The 20,335-nt window shown below is 52.3% G+C and overlaps 1 protein-coding gene across 1 annotated transcript in view; it reads left to right on the top strand.

Annotated features, from left to right (window-relative positions):
* Positions 1-20,335, top strand: part of Ksr1 (kinase suppressor of ras 1) — a 139,867-nt gene that overhangs the window by 64,682 nt on the left and 54,850 nt on the right. The window contains exon 2 of the mRNA XM_051158086.1: positions 15,125-15,265. Coding sequence (XP_051014043.1) covers positions 15,125-15,265 — 141 coding nt within the window. The remainder of the gene's footprint in view (positions 1-15,124; positions 15,266-20,335) is intronic.

The following is a 20,335-nucleotide window of genomic DNA, read 5'->3' as shown; positions in this document are numbered from 1 at the left end:
CCCAGGCCGTCAGTGAATTCTAGGTTTGTTGAGAAGGTGATAGGCAGTAGGGAAAGGCACACAGCATTGGCCTCTGGCTCCACACGTGCACACACAGACACCGACATAAAAGCCATGCACATCCACACGCACACAGGCAGAGCTGCTAACCACTGCTCACACAGCAGGTACAACCCAGGCTTCTGATGTCCAGTAATAGGGAGATGCTGAACTGTAATTTTGACTAAGCCACTGCTGTTGTGTGGACCTCAGTTTGCTCGTCAGCTTGTTACCTTGAAGACCATTCTCATATTAGAAACTCCAGGATCTGGGGTGTTAGGGTAATTCCTAATGCTTTGTTGGGTCTAGCCCTGACAGTAGCCCCTGCTGGCTGGCAGATCCCTCTTGGGGCCAGCTGGGCAGACTGTCGGGCAGAGGCTGCAATGCCCTTTGTGGCCCACCAGCATTCCCCCTATACAGGTGAGCGGTTCTCCGGCTGGCCTGTTCATTAGAGTTTAGATCTGGGTCACCTGGGAATGGCTCTAGGCAGTGAGGCTCTTGTGTTGTTGCCTTGTCTGGTGGAGTGAAATTTGAGGTAAGCATTACTTCACCATATGGGCCGCCGTGTGTTACAGCCCATGATGGCGCTTGCTGCTTGCACAGCCTGAGGTCTGTACGTAGATGAAACCGGGTCTTATGCAAGAGTGTGTGCACGTGCCTGCGTGGACCTCAGAAGATTACTCCAGAAGGTTGAGTACACAGAGCTCCTGCCATAGGGATGGGGCAGGAGGCCTTCAATCTGCTTCTTTCTGCCCATGTGTGCGAGGGAGTAAACTGTGGCTTGCGAGCCCTGGAGGGGAGGAGGCTGTACTGACAAAGGAGGTTGAAGCTGATGTGTTGTCTCCAAGGTAGAGAACAGACCTTCTGGAAGGTTCTAGCCACTCCTGGTCATGTGGCAGAGCAGATGCTAGTTGTCTCTCTGGGTTTGTCCATCACCAGTGATGAATCAGTGTGTATGAGTGTGGTGGGGTGTGGCCTAAAGGGTCTGTCCCCAAGGCAGGGGTTTACAGTTGGGAGGCCTACTAGGTCCAAGACGGGAGGCACAACACAGGAGGCACAACACAGGGTATTTATTAGGCATGAGGGAGGGTGTTTGCTGTGGCGAGGACCCAACTGAGTGGTGTTGGGATTCAGTTTCTTGACCTCTGGGTCCTTGTTTACAAGTGATCCTCACATGAAGATGCCCATCACTAGCCCACCACCCAGCAGGTCCCCCAAATTCTGCCATTCAGTGTTGTACACAAACTAGAGTCATTTGGGAAGAGGGAACCCTAGTTGAGAAGCTGCCCCCACCACGCTGACCTAGGGGCAAGCCTCTGGTGCATTTTTCTCCGTTGATGATTGCCGTGGAAGTGCCCAGTTCACTGTGGGTGGCGCCATGCCCGGGCTGGTGGTCCTGGGTGCTATAAGAAAACAGGCCGAGCAAGCGATGATGAGAAAGCGAGTAAGCAGCGCTCCTCCATGGCCTCTGCCTCGGGGTTCCACCTTGAGCTCCTGCCCTGGCTTGCCTCATCGAAGCACCCTTACCTGGAGGTGTAAGTATAAGCTAACCTTTTCCTCCCAAGTTGTCTACTCTCCTGTGGTAAAGAGGCAGGGCGAGGCAGCCACCCTGGCTCTGTTCAGGTCCTTCTTTGCTTATGAGTTGGGTGCTTTAGGACTGTTTGCGGCTCAGCACCGGCTTTGAACTAGCTATGGGAGGCGGGGAAGACAGCATTGTGAGTGTCTAGCTTTGTGGGTTACCTGGACCCCACTGTTTTTTTTGCTTTTTGTTTTTTGTTTTTTAATTTATTATTATGTATACAGCATTCTGCCTGCAGGCCAGAAGTGATGGCTGTGAGCCATCATGTGGTTGCTGGGAATTGAACTCATGACCTTTGGAAAAGCAGTCAGTGCTCTTAAGCTCTGAGCCATCTCTCCAGCCCCACCCCACTGTTTTTTTTTTTTTTTTTTTTTTTTTTTTTTTTTTTTTTTGGGAGGCTGGACACCATACCCGAGGCATGTTTATTTTCCAGTGCGTCCCTCTTTTTGTCCAGGCGGAGTTCCTCTGGGGTGGCAGCTGTATGCTCATAGCTGTGTCTGTATGTCACCCCAGCCTAAGCCTAGAGAACAGCCCCTGTTCCTGTCTGGAGCAAGGCCACCTACGGCTGGGTAACTTTCACGGTTTGTTGGACTCTCCTGCCCAGGACTCTGTTTTACACACTCTGGCTTGGCCATTGAACTGCTCTTGACCTCCTGGGAAGAGAGTGACCCCAGGAAAGTCATCTTTCAGGGTGCTTGTGAGGCAGCTGGGCCAGCCAACCTCCTCCCACCCCCACTCCCCACCCCCTCCCCCACACTTACCCACTGTCAAGGAATGCTCAAAGATAGCTTGAGATGTGGCAGGAGACTGCTTAAGAAAGACCCTGCAGGCAACGATCAAGTCATTCTGTAACCGTCTTCAAAGACATCAGGCTCCCTCTGCCCTCCTTTTTATATATAAGGAAACTGAATGTGCACACAGCAGAGCAATGGTCATGTGAACCCAGGCCTGTAGGACGCCCAGCAGCAAGGGTTCCTGGCTGGCCCTCCCTGAACACCACTAGCTGGAGCGCTGTCTACAGTCCCGTTGTCTCCCCGAGCCCTTCCACACTCTCACTGATGCCTGGTTGGTGAGCACAGTTGCAGCAGGTGGTCAGGACTGGAGGACCGGCCTGCATGCAGCCTTCTGGCTTCCGCTTGCTGGAGTAGGTGGCCTAGCTGTTCTTTTCCTTCCCTTACCACAGCTGACGTCATCGCACTCTTGCCCTTCCTTTCCTTGGGCTTCTGTTTATTTTTTAATGTCACATTTCCCTTTCCTTTAGCTGCCTGATAAAATGGCCCCAAGGGGGGAAGAGTGCTAATGATACCCCCAATGGAGAGAAGATTACAACTAGTTGAGTGGCCTTCACAGGTTCCCTTCTGAAAAGAGGGATGATTGTCTTATCCGCCCACTCCCAGCTTTCCTTATAGCTACTCTTCTTGGGGACTCAGCTTAAAGACATACTTCCTTCCTTCCTTCCTTCCTTCCTTCCTTCCTTCCTTCCTTCCTTCCTTCCTTCCTGTCTCTCAGCTTAGAGCCATTCTTTCTTGTGGGGGAGGGATGGTCTCCTCCCACCCTGTTCTGTGGCTGCAGGGAGATGGAGCTCAGTTCTGACAAGAGGCATGATGAACAAGCGAGCACTCCTTGTGTGGGAAGCATTGTGACTCGGCATGAGGGTGTAACACGTGGCATTGGACACTGTCAGCACAGTGGCTGGTCATGCCACTGGTGGAAGGCGGGGTCCATTTTGGTCTCATTGTAGGTCTGTCTTAGAGGTGCTGCTCAGGCCTTGGGGTGCAGAGTGGACTGTAAACAGGGCACTGTACACAGAGCCACTTGCCTTCCTTGCCCCTCAAGTAGCTGCCACGTGTGTCCACAGCTCAGTAAGCCAGATCCTGCGTTTGGACACCAGCCATTGGAAGTCTGCCCCACCTCCCATCACCTGATCTCCCCGTCAGGCCTATCCCATGATGCAGGCTGCAGAGGTAGAAGACAGGTGGGTACCTGTGGGGTCCACAGCATGCCAGCTGCTCAGAACTCAGTGACATTTTGTTTGCCCACACATCTTTTCCCTCACTTAGAACAGAGGAAGTCAAGGGCCAAGCGGTCTGCCAGCTGTCTGAAGCCACAGGTAGCAAGTGGAAGTGAGACATGAGCTTGGGGCTATGTGGCTGTGAACCCCGTTGGTCTTTGTAACGAAAAGACAGGAAAGATGCTCTTCCCTTTGCAAAGAGGGGTGGGACAGAACGATGTGACAGGCTGGCTAGAGAGGGCCCACTCAGGCCCCACCCAGCCGGCAGGTGTCTGGCTTCACCTAAATCACTGGGAAACATCAGCTTTTATTTTTGACAAGTGCAGGGCCCCTCTGCCTGGGAGGTGAGGCAGGTGCTGTGTTCAGGAGTTGGGGGGGGGGCACCCGGGCTATTGAGTCTGCAGGCTGTGCCCTGCCTGGTTGCCCCACCCCCCAACACACACAAAGTACCATGTTCTAGTAAGTCACCCACCCAACCAGGCTCCACGTGGCTAGCTGTTTGCTCCGAGCCTCTGTGTTCCAGCTTCCTGCATTCCAGAGTGCTGGTATGCCAGAAATGCCGGGACGGGACGAGCAAGAAGGATGTCTTCTCTTCATAGTAAAAAATGCCAATAAAACATCTCTTGGATCTGCTCCTTCATTCCACCCACACCGCCACTAGCTAAATTACCATTTGTTCTCATCTTTTGCCGAGTTGGGGTGGGGTGGCTTCTTGGTTGATTTTTCCTGTCTCTGCTTTCTCCACACCCACTTCAATCTGCTCTCTGCACCGTTTCCAAACTGATGGTCATTCAGAAATATAAATCAGATCACATTTCTCCTAGTGCATGTCCCCTACCCCCCACCCCCCCATACCTACGTGATTGCAGCTATTTCAATGCTGTGGTCTTTCAAGATCTTCTAGAAGTTTCCTGAACTTTCTAGGACATAGATGAGCCAGCATTGTCCTAAGCCAACTCTGCTGCCCTCTCTTCTTGGTCCTTCCTAGTCTCCAGCTATCTCCTCCCCAGCCCCCTACCCATTTTAAATCTTCCATGGCACTCACCTTTGCTCATAAGATGCCCCCACCTGGCATACTCTTCCTGCCTTTCCCTCAGTGTGTGCTACACCCTGGCTCACTCCAACCATTTTAGGAATGCCCTTCTTTCTGATGCCTTGTGAGGGTCCCAGGTACCACTCCACCTCACAGTTGGACCGGTCCCCTGGAGATCCCATAGCATGTGCACCAACCTCCGTGACTGACGAGTAAACTAAATTCTTTGCAGTGTTGCGCTGTCTAATGAACTTCAGACAAGTGCATTGGGGGAGGGGGGTGTTTGAACCAGGACACAGGTGAGCCTGAAGACCTTGATGTCTGTGTAGTACCTGACCTGTCAGCCCTCCTCTCAGTTTCCCCATAGAAATACAAAGCGCCAGGGACCTCTGTGTCAGTGACATTCGGAGGGTGGCATACCTGTGCCCACCAAGGCTACCGAGTCCTGGATGCTCAGAGGGTGGCATCCCTATTCTCCTGTGTTCTGCCTTTTTGCCTCTCTTGTTCCCCAGCCAGGCCTGCTGGTGAGCACACCTGTTGTCCCCACTGATCCTGGGAAGTGTGCTGCTTATGATAAATGCCATACCTGACTCTGGAGGGATGCGATGTGACTCTCGAATGACTCGAATGATGGGCGGATACACTTCTCTTCCTGACCCTGGGCAGTCACTTCGGGACACGGGGAGTTCAAGGGTAAAGTGAATGCTTGCTCTGCCCTGATTCAGTCCAGTTTGTCTCTGAGGCTCTCCAGGGGTGCTGACACTGAGCTCACACAGGGTTTAGAGGTCATAGTAATGAGTCGGGGCAGGAAGCAAACCTTGGAAAAACAGTCTTGGGGCAGATCGCCCACAGGCTTTCCAAGGCTTTGCGAAGGGCAGTGTGCTTGCCTCAGTTCTGGCTGCCCGAGTGGAGGCAGTCCAAGGCTATCAAGGTCAGACAAGTCTTGTAGGAGGCTCACAGTCTCGGTGGAGAATCAGATGGGTCAGTCAGACAAGTCAGATCTGTAGCTGTCCTGTCAGCCTTGCCTGGCTTGCACTTGGGGTTCCTCAGCAAGCCACGCTGGTGCTTTTGTGCAAGCCGGTCAACTTCCTGGCTGCAGTAGGTAGTCTCAGGGCATTTAGACCTTGTGATGTTATCTGCTTGCACTGAGGTGTGAGCTGGCTTAAGCGTTTGTTTCAAGGGCAGGGTCTCTTGCCAGCAAGGCCAGGGTGCAGCCTGGGGGTAGACCCTGGTTGCATGTGCAGCTTGGGATCAGATTGCAGAGTTCAGTGCAAGCAGATGAGGACATGGCACTCTGCTTCGCGCTCCCAGCTGTGGCCACTCTCAGCCTGGGCCTCCTTGGGAACATCTCCACTTGTGGTCTGGGGCAGACGTGTTTGTTTGTGTTTGAAGTTCCCTGACTTGGAGTTTGACGTCAAGGCAGGATTGCTAGTTGGGAGGCTTGCAGGGAGGTTGTCTCTGCAAAAATGCATGGGGCTGGCAGCTTCCCTGAGGAGCCGGCCAGGGAACCAGGGAAGGTTATTGCAAAATGCTCAGCATGGGGTCACTGGTGTTTTCTCTTCTGCTTACCCGTCAGTCCCTGGATGATATGCGCTCCGTCTGTCTGTCTGTCTGTCTCTCCCTCCCTCCCTCTCTCTCTCCCCCCTCTCTCTCCCCCTCTCTCTTCTCTCTGTCTCTCTCTCTTCTCTCTCTCCTCTCTCATCTCTCCTCTCTCTCCCTCACTCCCTCTCTCTCTCCCCTCTCTCTCCCCCTCTCTCCTCTCTCTCTTCTCTCCCTCTCTCTCTTCTCTTTCTCTCCTCTCTCTCATCTCTCATCTCTCCTTTCTCTCTCTCTCCCCCTCCACACTCCCTCCCTCCCTCCCTCCCTCTCTCTCTTTCTCTCTCTCTCCCCCTTTACTGTTAATGTCAACCCTTCAGAGACCCTGCAGGGTTATATTGAGAGCCAAGGGCCACCTCTAGGGCCAAGTGCTGTGGTCAGCCTGTGCTGCTAAGTGGAGCCAGAAGCAGTATGGCAGCCCCCAGCGCCCTCCTTGCATTCCCAGAAATTGTTTTGCAACACGTTGGCCATGGTAGCCAGGCCAAAGTATTTAGCCAGCCGGGTTGGAGGCAGTCTCCAGAAGCATCCACGGTTGGAGGCAGTCTCCAGAAGCATCTAGCTTTGGAGAGGAGCTGGAAGCTGGAAGGGCACATCCTTGCAACTGGGTAGAGGGGGGCAGTAGGCGAGGAACAGGGGCTTTCGGAACCATTGAGGCCGTCCTGGGTATAGCGGGCCGTGGCAGCTTCGTTGACTTCCAGAGGTTAGAAAGCTATAGTCAGGGATTTGGCTGCGGGCATCCACTTAATAGTGTGTGTATGTGGTGCTGCCCATGTGGGAGGAAAGACACAGGGTGCTGGGGAGCCTGGGACTGAGGCAAAAGCCAATGCCTATTGGCTAGAAGGCTATGCTGTGCAGCTCCAGAGACCAGGGATGAGTGAGTGGCCTCCCAGCTCCTTTGCTCAGGCTACAGAATATGCTAAGACTTGAGAAGGGTGGCCACAAGTGCCAGGCAGTGTGGTGACAGGCTTGAAGACACCTGAAGCTGATTCGGGGCCAGGCATCAGGCTTAGCTCAAGGGCTATTGTAAGTCAGACCAAGATGGTGGCCTGCTTGTATGAGTAGAGCTATTTAGGAGGAGTGGGGATGCTATAGCTTTCATGCATAGTTCTGTTGGCTGACGTAGTCCGAGCACTGCTGAATTTGAGTCCCAACAGAAGTAAGTCTTTCCCAGGGCCATCTTAAGTGTAGTGTTCAACAGAGCTCAGCCAAGCTGAGGAAGTGGGTATCAGGAGTCAATGTTTTTGGTGATTCTGTGGGACTCGGGCAGAGCATCAAACTAGATCATTTCTTTAACTTCGTGATTGAAAAATTACAGCAAAGTTCTTGGTGTCCTTGTTCGTAGGCTGGGAACAGTAAAATACAGCTAAATGTCGCGTGGACTTAGCATATGTTGAGCTACTGTGATGAGCTTGTCACTGTGCTAAGCTGTTGGGCAGGTGTCCCTTAGCCGGTGAGGGAGCCAAGCCAGTTTGCTCAGCACCCCTACCTCAGCATGGCTTTGTTAGTCATTACTCAGTTTTGAGTAAATGAGAGTCCCATCCGAAGCAAATGAAGGGGGCTGGAGGGTGGTCCAGTGGTTAAGAGCACTTGCTGCTCTTGCAGAGGACTTGACTACAGTCCCTGGCACTCATGTAGGGTGCCACCTATGATCCTAGCTTCAGGGGCTCTGACACTGCCTGCCAGCCACAGAAAGCCCCACGCACATAAATGCACACAGATGCACACATGTACACATAATGTAAAACTAAGTCCAGGGGTGGTGGCGTATGCCTTCTACCCCAGCACTTGGGAGGCAGAGGCAGGTGGATCTCTGTGAGCCGGAGGCCAGCGTGGTCTACGTACTGAGTTCTGTGCCAGAGGGAACTACATGGTGAGACCCTGTCTCAAAAATAAAGTAAAAACAAGTAGAATCCTTTTAAGTGCGTAGGAGCCCATAATATTTTCAGTTTTCGTGTGCTTGTTTTGTGAGGAAAAAAAATACTCCAGGGATATGACTTGGTCTGGAGTCATGTGACAACTGGGATGTAACTTTGGTATTTATTAGGGATCTAAAAAATCCTTATCTCCTGAAATTGCCATTGAGAATCCAGGAAGAGAAAGAGATGTAGATACTACCTGAATGAGGAGATGGTTCCTACTGCCAGGTTTGTAAGTGAGCATCAATGCAATATTGTGATTTTCATAATGCAGGGAGCCTGCCTCTGTACAAGACACTCTGGTGTCTGGCCCAGGCTGTTCCTGGGATCCATTGGCCCCTGTATATCCCAATACCGGTCACATCTACTGCCAGAGACTTAGTCTCTTGCCCTGCATTTGGACATGGAGACTTGGGCCACAGGGAGGGCCCTGCAACAGGCAACATCAGAGTCAGGGTCAGGATGGCAGGTGGCTTGACATCTGGCCACTCACCTGGTCCAGGTCTCTAGTTTATAACTCTCCTAGGGAAGGGACCTCACAAGCCCAGGCCCTGCAGCCTTAGGGTGGAGCTGACGTCATTTGCACCTGGGGAGGTACAGGTACGAGGTATGGCTCAGACAGACACCCACTAGAGGTACGTGTGCCTCTTCACACTGAGGTGTTCCTGCTGGCTGAGTGGAGTGGCGCTCACAGGCTCCTGGTTCCTGAGCACTTGCCATGCCCTGGGTGTCGGAGAGAGCGCTGGCAGTGCAGTCCACAGGGAACGAAGCAGACAGACAGGGAAACTGATCTGGTCCCATGATGTGGGCGGTGGCCTTTGGGCTGAGGTCTGCCTGCCTGACCCAGTGCCTCCCTCGGGGCATGGATCAAGGGCCTTAAACAGGCAGGTCAGGTGTTAGAGACCAACAGGAGGCTCGAGCCTCCTTGCATGTGGGTAGGATGCTTGCCTGACATCAGCCAGTCGCCTGATAATGGCTGACCAGCAGCCAGCTGCCCTGTGCAAGCCCGTGGGTGCTTTAATAATAAAACTGTCAGAAGAGCCCTGACTCCCAGAGCATCACGGCCCCAGGATTGACCATGACATCTGCTAAACACCCTGTGGGGCCTGTAAAAGATACATTTGTCTTGTGTTTTTTAGGCTTGAGTTTGGGACATACCTGCAGCAGTTAGAGTGTAGCAGGTGCTGCGGGAGCTTGATCAAAATTCTCAGGTGCAGGGTACTCACCCAGGAAAGCAGCATTCCCAGAATCTACGCCATTCCAGGGCAGTCATGCCATCTAGTGCCACGGGTAGATAAAGGAGAGAGCACTCTGGAGAGAGGAGAGAGACCAGAGGTACCTGGGTGAGCCGAGATTTTGGGCTTCCCGCTTTTAAAGGTAAATGCAGCTGGGCCTGGGAAAACGGCTCAGTCAGCAAAGCACTTGCTGAGTTTGGATTCCCCAGAACCTCTGTAAAAAACTGGATCCGACGGTGTACTTCTGTAACCCCGGAGCCTGGGGGAAAGCAGGAAGTGCATCTCCCTAGCTCACTATCCAGCCGGCCCCGCTGGTTTAGTGAGAGACCCTGTCTCAAAAAAATAAAGTAGAGAAGTAATTGAATAAAGGTATCTACCTTTCCTCTAAACACAGGCATACACACATGCACAGAAGTACATACGTCTGTACATAGAGGAACATATGTGACAACACGCATTATAATGAACTATTAAACGTTCTTGATCTGTAATCCCAAGCATTGTTCCGAGGCCAGCATTAGAGCTCAAGTTGTCCTTAGCCCTTAGCCCAGAGATGGGGAGCCCCAGAGATGGGCAAGTGCTCACCTGTGTAGTCTTTGCTCTTGAGGTGATGAAGAGGACCTGAAGACCACTTGACAAGAATGACACCCACCACTGAGCAAGCATTTTCCATGGTCAAGCAATTTACTTGGTGAATTGCTCCCCTTACCCACCCACCCACCCATCCACATACACACCAGGGTCTCATGTGGCCCAGGCAGGTGTCAGACTCATCATATAACCAAAGATGGTATTAAACTCATACGTTCTGCCTTCACCTCCCAAGTGCTAGGAGTACAGGTATCCACCACTACCCTGGCTCAGTCTAGGCAATTTAGCCTTTCAGGTAGCTCAGCCCTGTTGTAACCTGAGGCTGGCGCTGGTTGTCCTTTGGCTGTGTTCTTCACAGGGAAATGTTGCAGTGAGGAACTTCCAGGCCTGTCTCTGGTCTCAGAACTAACAGTATTCTCCATGTCATTGTGTCTTTTTTGTTTGGTGGTTTTTTGTTTTTGTTTGTTTGTTTGTTTGTTTGTTTTTTGAGATGGGGTTTCTCTGTGTAGCCCTGGCTACCCTGGAACTCACTCTGTAGACTGGGCGGGTCTCAAACTCAAGAGACCTGCCCACCCCTGTCTCCTCAGTGCTGGGATTAAAGGCGTGGGCCACCAGGTCTGGCTTATTTTTGGTTGCACACACATGCGTGTGTATGTGTGTGTGTGTGTGTGTGTGTGTGTGTGTGTGTGTGTGTGTGTGTGTGTGTGTGTGTGTGTGTGTGTGTGCATGTGAGTGCTGGTGTCCTCAGAGGTCAGAGGCATGGGCTCCTCTGGAGCTGGAGTTACAGGCAATTGTGAGCCGCCTGGCATGGGTGCTAGGAACTGAACTCAGGTCCTCTGGAGGAGCCCTAAGCTCTCCTAACTGCTGAGCCGTCTCTCCAGCCCAATGGTTAAGTTCATTTGACGTAATTCTGCCTAGCTAGAGCTAACAGTCTTCCTCATGTCACTGTGATCTTCAGAGTTGGCCTGAGTAGCTGCAGCAATGCTGTGGGACTTGCATTTTTCTTCCTGGTTCCATGCATTTTTGTAGGTAGAAGTTTATCAGCCTCAGCCTTCAGTTGTCTCTGTCTTTCCCAGGTTGAAGCTGAGCCCTGGGGCTTTTTTCTAAGATCATTGATCTTAACTGTCAAAACTCTGAGCAGAAGCCAGGCCGGTGGTGCACACCTGTAATCCCAGCACTCGGGAGGCAGAGGCAGGCAGATCTCTGTGAGTTCGAGGCCAGCCTGGTCTACAAAGCAAGTCCAGGACAACCAAGGCTACACAGAAAAACCCTGTCTTGAAAAACCAAAAAAAGAAAAGAAGAAGAAGAAGAAGAAGAAGAAGAAGAAGAAGAAGAAGAAGAAGAAGAAGAAGAAGCTCGAGTAGAAAGTAAATCTTTCAGTCCAGGCTGCTTAATGAATGCTTGCTGTATACAGAACCTACCAATTTTTTTGTGGGCTCACCGAAGCTTTCACACTCCATAAACCTGGCTGTGTGTTGAGAACAGTGAGGCGCATACACTCTTAATGCAAGTGACTATTGAGGTGGGCAGACCGAGGCCCTCGCCTGTGGCCAGCTTGCTAACGACTCCTGACACTGTCGGTCATGTCACTGGAACCTCAGGTGCTTTTAAATTCCGGAAAATTTAGATCTTGTGGGCTTTGTGGTAAAGAGGAAATGGTACCACCAATGAGAGGTCCCCTGGGCTTGGCTGGCAGGCCCTGCTGCGGTTGTCTCAGAAAGTGGACATTTGGTGCTTCTGCGACTGCCCTGACTTTCAGAAAAAGCGAAGGCAGCATCATTTCCTTGTGATGGGAGGCCTCGAGTGCGAGGCGTCACCATTTGGCTATGCATGGGCAGGAGGGACCTCTGCTCCTCAGTAGAGAGAATTCATGGGAGACAGCAGCACCAGCAAGCCAGGGCCTGTGCCATGTTCTTCAGCTCAGGCCCCACTGGCAGCGTGAGTTGTGACCTAGGTGTGATGAGGGGGTCACTTCAGGTTTTATACAGCCCTGCCCGTGGTGGCTTTGGAGTATTTGGTCAGATCTCCAACCGCTTTCTAAAAAAGATGAGATTAGGGTATAGCTTGGTGGAGTATGGAGTGAGTGCAGCTGTGAGGCCTATGTCATGCTGGGAAAAGGTGGGAGGTTGGTTGGTTGGTTGTTTTAAACAGCGTGCTGAGCTTCCTGGCAGGTAGTGGTAATCAGAGACGCAGACTAACCCTCTGTCTCTGTGGGACTCGGGACTAAAGGAAAAGAGGCAGACATGCTGGAAGGACTGAGAGGCATCTGGGCAAGGGCCTAGAGGCTTCCTGGAGGAAGGGGTGTGGTAGCCTAGGCCCAGAGATTCTTGGCAAGGGACATCCTTGACACAAGGATGAGTGGCTGAACAGGGCTTGGGGAAGGCAAGCAAGCGGAACTGGGCACCCACAGGCTGGCTCAGGCCGAGGTCAAGCTGGTGCTTCCTTGCATTAGCTGGCCACAGCCAAAGTCCTGTGGAAACCAGCTAAGTCATTAATCATTCTGCATTGGTCCAGCCTGCGAGACCCACACTGTGATGGGAGGTGGGAGGAGCATTATTGCTGAGCCCAGTCGCGTTCATTAATGTGGAAAAGGGTAGTTTCAAGTCCACACAGGCATCTGCTGGCTAGGCCTGCCTCTGGGTCAACCCTCTGAAGCCGTGGTCGCAAGGCGTTTGGAGTAGAGGGAGGGACTGGCTGGAAGCTCTGAGATTAGGACCTTGGCATTTCTTTCCTCCTTCTGCCCTCAGGCGTTTGTGAGCACACCATCACACCCAGGTGCAGTACTAGGCATGAGGGGACAGAAATGAGTGACAGACAAAGGCCCTGCCTTCATGGTAGGGGGGGACCTAATGAGTTACTTGTGGGGGCTTCATATCCTAGTTCAGTCTAAGCTAGTTATTTGGGGGTGAAGTAAGACTCAGAGAAACGACCCATCTTTTTTTAGGTTACAAGGTGAGTGGCAGATCTGACCTGGTACCTGTTCATCTAGGAGGCAGCTATTCAGCTGCTGTGTGAGAGGGCGGGAGAGGACTGGCCGGAGGTGTGGGGATGAGCTAGGAGGGAGTTTGGGGCTCTGATTTTAGAGTTTTCCTCTGTCCATACTGTAAGGAATGGATTAGAGCCTAAGGGAGGGGTGGGAGTGTCCCTACTTCGGCCTCTGCCTAGCAAAAGTGACGGCATTTGTGAACTCTGCCTCTGAAGATGTTTTCAGGAGCTTAGGTTTCCTGGTAAGATAGCAAACAGATGGGTGGAAGATGCTCAGTGAAGTAAGCAGTGTCTGCCCTGGGCATCGGGGCAGGGTGCAGGACTATCATGGGCTCACCGTGACATTCCAACTGCATACCTGAGTGGATTATTTTGATTCTGTTTTTCCACTATGACTGGTTCCAGTTATGACTGGCTGTCCTGATACTGGTTAGCATGATTTGGGGCCTTGTAAGAGGGCCAGTAACTCTTGAGTGGGCTCAGTAGAGGTTTGGTTTGTTTGTTTTTGTTTTTTAGATTATTGGTGAAGTCAAAATATCTATCTATCTATCTATCCATCTATCTATCTATCTATATTTTTAAATTTTGATTTATGGTGTGTGTGTGTGTGTGTTCTTGTGGGCATGTGCATATGGAAATCAGAGTTGATGTCAGATATTTTCCTCATTTTGTTCTCTACTTTTAGAAAAGATTATTGTCTCTGTGTGGTGTGTGCATGCGCCAACACATTTGCACATGTGTGTACACAGTCCACAGCACACATGGAGAGGTCAGAGGATAATTTTCAATCCGGTTCCCTTCTCCCTTCATGTGGGCCCCAGAGGTTGAACTCAGTGTTAGTTTGTCAGTCTTGGTGACGAAAGTGCATTTCCCTGCTGAGTCATCTGGCTAACCCATCTCTACTAGTTTTCTGGGTTGTATGGTAACAAGGTAACAGACGTCAGCAAATTCATGAGAAGCATGCTGAAATCTTTCCAGGTAGTGGGAAGGGAAAGGCACCACCCAGACGGCCCTGGGCCTGAGTGTTCTAAGTGACAGGGTCTGGCTTTTAGGTGGAGCTTGCCTTTTGGGGACCCTGAAAGTTACAACAGGTCCTGAGAGTCTGCCTTCAGAAAGTCTCCTGGTTTCTGGATACCACGGGCTTGGCCAAGCCAGGTAGCTGCTCTCCTTGCTTCTCTCTGGGTGGACCTGGTCCCCTCTGTTGGAGCCTGCTGGGTAGCCTGAGCCAGAGTGAGCCTCTTCTTCAAGCAGGCCCCAGCTGCGCTCTCCTGTGTGTGTGTGTGTCGTGCCACTGCCCTTGCGTTCCTCAGCACTGGCTAGAGCTCTGTGCTTGACCCGGGTCAGTCCGTCCTTGTTCAAGCTTATCTTACTTGAGTCTTTTGAAAGCTTTGGACATTCTTCCCTTGGGAAACATAGGCCCATGTGTCTGGAATCCACCAACATCTCAGAGTGTAAATCTCCGATAGCCTGCATGGAGGCTCTAGTCAAGGGCTGTTACCACCCGTACTGTCCCCACCCACCTAGTAGTCACAGCCACGTGGGGCGTTCTGTGCAGTGATGGGCTGAGGGCTTGTCTCTGAAACTCTCTGAGAGGGAGCAGCTATGAATATCATCTTGGGGGAGGGGTAGTGTGAGTGTGCGAGTATGTGTCTCTCAGAGGGGAGCATAAGTAACATCGTGCCCAGCATCCCAGAGCCAGGGGAAACCCTCTGCCCTGGCCTAGGCTGTCTGAGTCACAGCTGAAGGATGCCGCATCCTTTCAGGTCCCCCTCCCCTCCCCTCCCTTTTCTCTTTGGTTATCAGTTACCTGTATTTGTTTATCTGCCCCCTGTTCTGACTAGTCATGACCTTTCTGTTGAGGGGCTGGTTTTGAAGGCAGTGCAGTTGGCCAGCCTCAGTGAGGATTGGGGGGGGGGGAGCTCCATGCTTGTGACCAGACCCTCCTAACTCCCCTCCCCATTCGTAGCCTTTCTGCACCACGAGTGACAGCAACAGCAAAGGGTTCCCAGGCCCTGCTGGCTCCATTCTCAGCACATCCCTGGCATCCCTGGGGGCCTGAACTCCCCCAGAGGCCACATGGCTGCCACATGCTTTGTGCTCCCCATAAAGGTGACCTTTCCTTTGCTGGACTTCCCACAGGCAAAGCTGGTGCGGTACATCTGCAAGCAGCGGCAATGCAAGCTGAGCGTGACCCCCAGCGACAGGACTGCGGAGCTCAACAGCTACCCGCGCTTCAGTGACTGGCTGTACATCTTCAACGTGAGGCCCGAGGTGGTGCAGGTATGCAGCAGGACCCAGGCCGGGGTCAGGCAAGAGGGGGACCAGCAGAGGCGACATCCAAACCTGAGAGTGGCAACGTGGGAAGGGGGAGAGGGTGGCATGGGGGCTAGGGGACAGCAGCACCCAGAAGGAACCCATGGTATCAGTGGCTACAGCAGGGGCCCCAGGTGCCGTTGCCTCCTAAACTGCGACAGCTGGGCACAGTGGTCATTCATTTGACCGTCATGAAATGACCACCTTTCTGGACTCCTCGGCTCTATGGCAGACATTGTGTTAATACGTTGACACTGTGTAACATTGGGGTTGGCGAGATGGCTCAGAGGTTAGGAGTACTTGCTGCTTTTGTGCAGGACCCAGGTTTGGTACCAGGGCCCAGCACCCATGTGGTAGCTCACAAACATTGGTAACTTCAGTTCCAGGGGATCAGATGCCCGCTTTTGGCCTCTGCGGCCACCAGATGTGCACGCGGTTCAGACACAACCATGCAAACCAAGCATTTACCACATACTAAAGGGAAGTGAAATTGTTACCTCTCTCTGCCCAGAGTTCCATAAAGAGGGAGAAAGAGCCTGAGCTCAGCTTACTCTCCCGACGGCCCAAACTGTGCTTTCTCATTCTTCTTTGTCAGTCCATCTTCCTGTCCTTCCACACCCTACCCAACCACAACTTACCGCTTAACCAACAGTATAACACGGAGAATGTGTCAGGATGCTGGGCCGCCCTCAGGAAGCTGACATAAGCAGCCATGTGGGGAGCGGTGCTTCGCCAGGTCAAGTCTCCGTAAAGTGTCCTATGTCTATTCTGCAATGTGAATGGCTGGCCCTCGCCAGTCCTTAAAGCGAAGCCCAGTCAGGGTGGGTCCTGAGGAAAACAGAACGGGAGAGAGGTCGCATACGTAGCCTTGCCACTCAGGAAAACCAAACCAAACAAAACACCAAAACAATCCTTTGAGATTTTGATCTTTACTTCCCCACAGTGTAAAAACAAAATCTTTATAACGTTCTTTGAGGGTTGGGACCAGGCAGGCAGGCAGGCAGGCAGGGAGGGAGTCACTGGTCTCATGCTGCTGTTGTGACTGTGCCTTTAGAGATGAGAGCTGTAATCTGAGGCCTGGATACCAAAGAAACAGTATAAAGTTACCATGTGTGTGACTTTTCCTGCCTGTGGCATGTTGAAGGAGCAGTCTTTTTTTTTTTGCACAGATGAGGGCTTAGAACGTTACTAAAGTTAATCTCCTCTGTGTATTTGGTGCGATGTTTTTGTTTGTTTGGCTGGCTTGCAATGCTGTATGTAGGTCAACAGAGTGGCCTCACACTTGAGGCAATCCTCCTGCCTCTGCCTTCCACATGCTGGGGACAGGCGTGCATCACTCTACTCAGCTGTTACTTAGCTGCTCAGATTGGAATGTGAGTGTGCAGCTTGTCTGGTACTTCTGTGGGGCAGTTTCTGTGGGCCCATCCAGAATAACCTTATGTTTTGCTCTCATCACTTGACAGTTAACCCAGTGTATTTTTCTCATGTTTTCCCACCTTGGTGTCTTATTTATTGTTTGTTTATTAATGTTTCCTGGTTTGGTGTGATACATTGGCAGACAACGATCCAACTCCAACCATTGGCTATTAGCTAGGAATAACCAGTATTACTGTGACACTCTTTGTAAATACGCTGTGCTTTTCCTTAGAAGACATTCCTGGATGGGTAATGACACCAACATAAAATGTGCCGGTCCTCTCATGGAGTTGGGGGAGGGGTGAATCGCGCTGTCCTAGGCCCCAGTTACCCTCAAGTGTAGTGTGGTCCATGCTGTAGGCAGAAAGGGGTGGAATTAAGGCAGAGGGAAAACGCTTTGTGCAACAGGCTCCTGGAATGTTAGCAGTTGCACGCCCGCACACACGTGGGTGCATATAGCATACACACAGAATATAATGAGCTACAACCTCTGTCTGTCTCCTCGCCTACCTTCCTGTCCATCAGTCTTCTACCGTACAGGAAGGAGGTTGGACATGCTATGTGGGCACAGACTGAAGTACATAGACTTGGCAGTTGTGCAAAAGCAAGTCTCTCCCCCAGCCCGCCACACTGCACCATCATCTGAGTCTCACTGTACCTCCCCCATCCTCAGGATCTATGCCACTACCTCCTGCTGAGGGAACATCAGCCCAGGCATGTTCACAGGGCTGGTTACAAGGACAAACCCCGCGCATGGTTCCCGAAGTCCAAAATGCTAGACTCCAGAGCGTGCCTTTTCACCTCCTGTGCTCTCTGAAGATACCACTTAGCAGCTGGTCTGTGCCCCAGAAGAACTTGGGAGACTCAGTCTTTGGGGAGATGGGGCTGGGTGGTGTTGCTGCTGTGGCCCCTGGAGAGCTGTGTGATGGCAGCCGGGTTAAAGGCCTCCCAGCCAGGCCCAGCTGTGGCAGATGCTGAGTCAACCACTGGCTGACTCATGTAGCCCCAGAGTGACTCAGCAGAGCTGTGTGCCCAATGAGCAGCCAGCTCCTCTGGATCCAAGGAGTTGATTGATGATGGACGACCGACCGGGCCCCCAAATCAAGTGGATGATGGGAGCCAGGATGGCTGTTGGGCTGGAGAGCTCTGGGAACACTGCCTGCTGCCCGTAACCGCTCACCTGGAGACTGTCGGCACCTGAGAAGGCACGCACTCAGTCAGAGGTTTCGGACTGCCTGTTTTCATGTGTGGATAGAGGCTGTCTCCCTACCTCAGTATCTTGTTAGACAATAGTTGGGACCCTCTCTCTTCCATCCAATCTCTGGGTTTTCCCAAGAAGTTTTGTGCCTCTGTGCACATGGACTCTGTCATAGAGACCAGGATCCTAGCCCTTGCCAGCCCTCCACCCCGCAGGAATAGCACGCCTCTTCCTGCCCAGACTGGCCCTGGGTCATCAACAATAGAAGTTAAGTAGCACTATTTCCTTGGCCTGCCCGAGTGCCTTAGCCCACCTGCCCACCTACCGTTAAGAAAGCTAACAACTCCCACCCCCCCACCCCCCACACCCACTGATGGAGAGGAACACTGAGGTCCTGCTGATGACCTTATGAGATAGCTCCGACCTTAGTATCCCAGCCTGCCACAGAGAGGTCCCAGAACCTGTCAGCCCCTCCAGAGTGCCGGCTGGAGGTCTCTATGTGGAATGTAGATCCTTCTGGAGAGACCCCCTCTGCCTGACCTGGAGAGAATCTCCTCTGAGGAGTACAGACTACAGAACTCAGATCTCTTTAAAAAAAAAAAAAAAAAAAGCCCCTACTGGGCATGGTGGCGCATGCCTTTAATCCCAGCACTCAGAAGGCAGAGGCAGGTGGATCTTCGTGAGTTCGAGGCCAGCCTGGTCTGCAAAGCAAGTCCAGGATAGCCAAGGCTACACAGAGAAACCTTGTCTCAAAAAACGAGTCCCCAGTGCATATGAGCTTATGATTTGGGCAGAATTAGTGGGCCAGGCAGCCACGGCATCTACTCCTTATTCTGGGGAGGAGTTTCACATTCTGGGTCGTCTGGCTGAATGCGCCCGCTGAAGGGAACGGCTGCTGGAGTTACTTTCCAGTGAGATCAGCACACCCCCGAGTTCTGTGGCCATGCATGGGAAGTGTGAGGGCACCCAGAACCCCTCAACCTTCTCCGTCTGTGTATCCCTGAGCAAGTCACCTCATCTCTCTGGGCCTCTGTTTACCCACGTGAGAAATAGTTTAGAGAGAGTTTGCTCAGCCCTCTCCTCAGGCAGGTTCTGTGGGAGACAAAGGAAGGCCCGAGCAGTAGAAGTGTGTACTGTGAGGTGGTCTGGGGGCCTGCATCACTGAGCCCTCCCAATGGGCTGTGCTGCGCCTCAGCTGTGTGTCTAATGACGTCTTTCAGAAAGGATTTTACACTGTTCACCCAGTGGGCTCCTATGGAACATGTGTCATTTGTGTGTCCCCTGGTCATCGCTGGGACTCCTCCCCCACAAGCACATGGTCACCTCACAGGCCCACGCCAGGCCATGGATTCTCATGGGTCGCCTTGTGTGTTTTCGCCCCTTTGTTTTTTGCCATTGTTACTTATCCCACACAAGAGATGATCAGGTAACAAGTCATAGACCCGTGGATAATGGGAGGGACTTAGGGTGCCTTTAAGCTGCTTTCCACACCACCGCAATGGCAGGAGCTGTTAGGAAGTGAGCAAGCGGAGGGCTCCCTGCTCCTGTACCCTGAGATAAGTGCCTCGCTCACAGCTGCCAGGGACCCGGCCAGACCTCCCCGTGTGTGCCGCAGCCATTGAAACTGACAGTCCCCACTTGTTCCCTTCCTGCCTTTTGTTTGCTTCCACGGGATCGTGCAGTGTGCATTCTGCATGGTGTTCAGTCTTGTTCTTGCCTTTGTATAAGTCCAGAAAACCCACTTCACTCTTCTCGAAAAGCACAATAGCGAGAAAGTTCTTTAGGATGTCTGACAATGGGCTGGGGATGCAGCTCAGTGACAGAGCGCTGCTGCCTGCAAAGTGACAGAGCACACTTCCCAGCCTGCTGATGAAGGGGCAGGGACATCCCCAGGGAATTGAAGTTGAAAAGGAAGACCTCTCCAACCCCCTCCCATGACTGCCGGCCACACACACACACGCACACGCACACACTATGAGTCCCAGGGTTCTGTCTCCAGCACTGGAGGAAAGGAAGGAAGAAACTTGTCGTTCTGAATGACTGTGTTTGGATGGGACCACACTTGCTTACATAGATGCTCACAGTGGCACAGTGACATCAACATCTGGATAAGCCTGTGCATGAGCGCGTGCGTGCACGCACGCGCGCGCGCGCACACACACACACACACACACACACACACCTGAAGAAGCCATGTCCTTGGCAGGTAGGAAGCCCTTGGAAAGTCTTCTGGTCAAAGGGTGGTAGAAATGGACACAAGTTAGTGAGGATGGAGATTGAGGGTGTTGGGGTTCCTCCTGTCAGTATCTCTCCATCTCTTTGCATACCGGGTCCAGGATGTCTGGCAGCTGAAGAAGACTCTAGCCTTGGCATCTCAGCACAGGATGATGTGTCTTAGGGTTGCTTCTGAAGCCTGGGAGGGG

The sequence above is a fragment of the Acomys russatus genome, chromosome 16 (genome assembly GCF_903995435.1).
Source record: "Acomys russatus chromosome 16, mAcoRus1.1, whole genome shotgun sequence".
NCBI classification, from domain to species: domain Eukaryota; kingdom Metazoa; phylum Chordata; class Mammalia; order Rodentia; family Muridae; genus Acomys; species Acomys russatus.
This window is presented reverse-complemented; position numbering and strand designations above follow the sequence as displayed.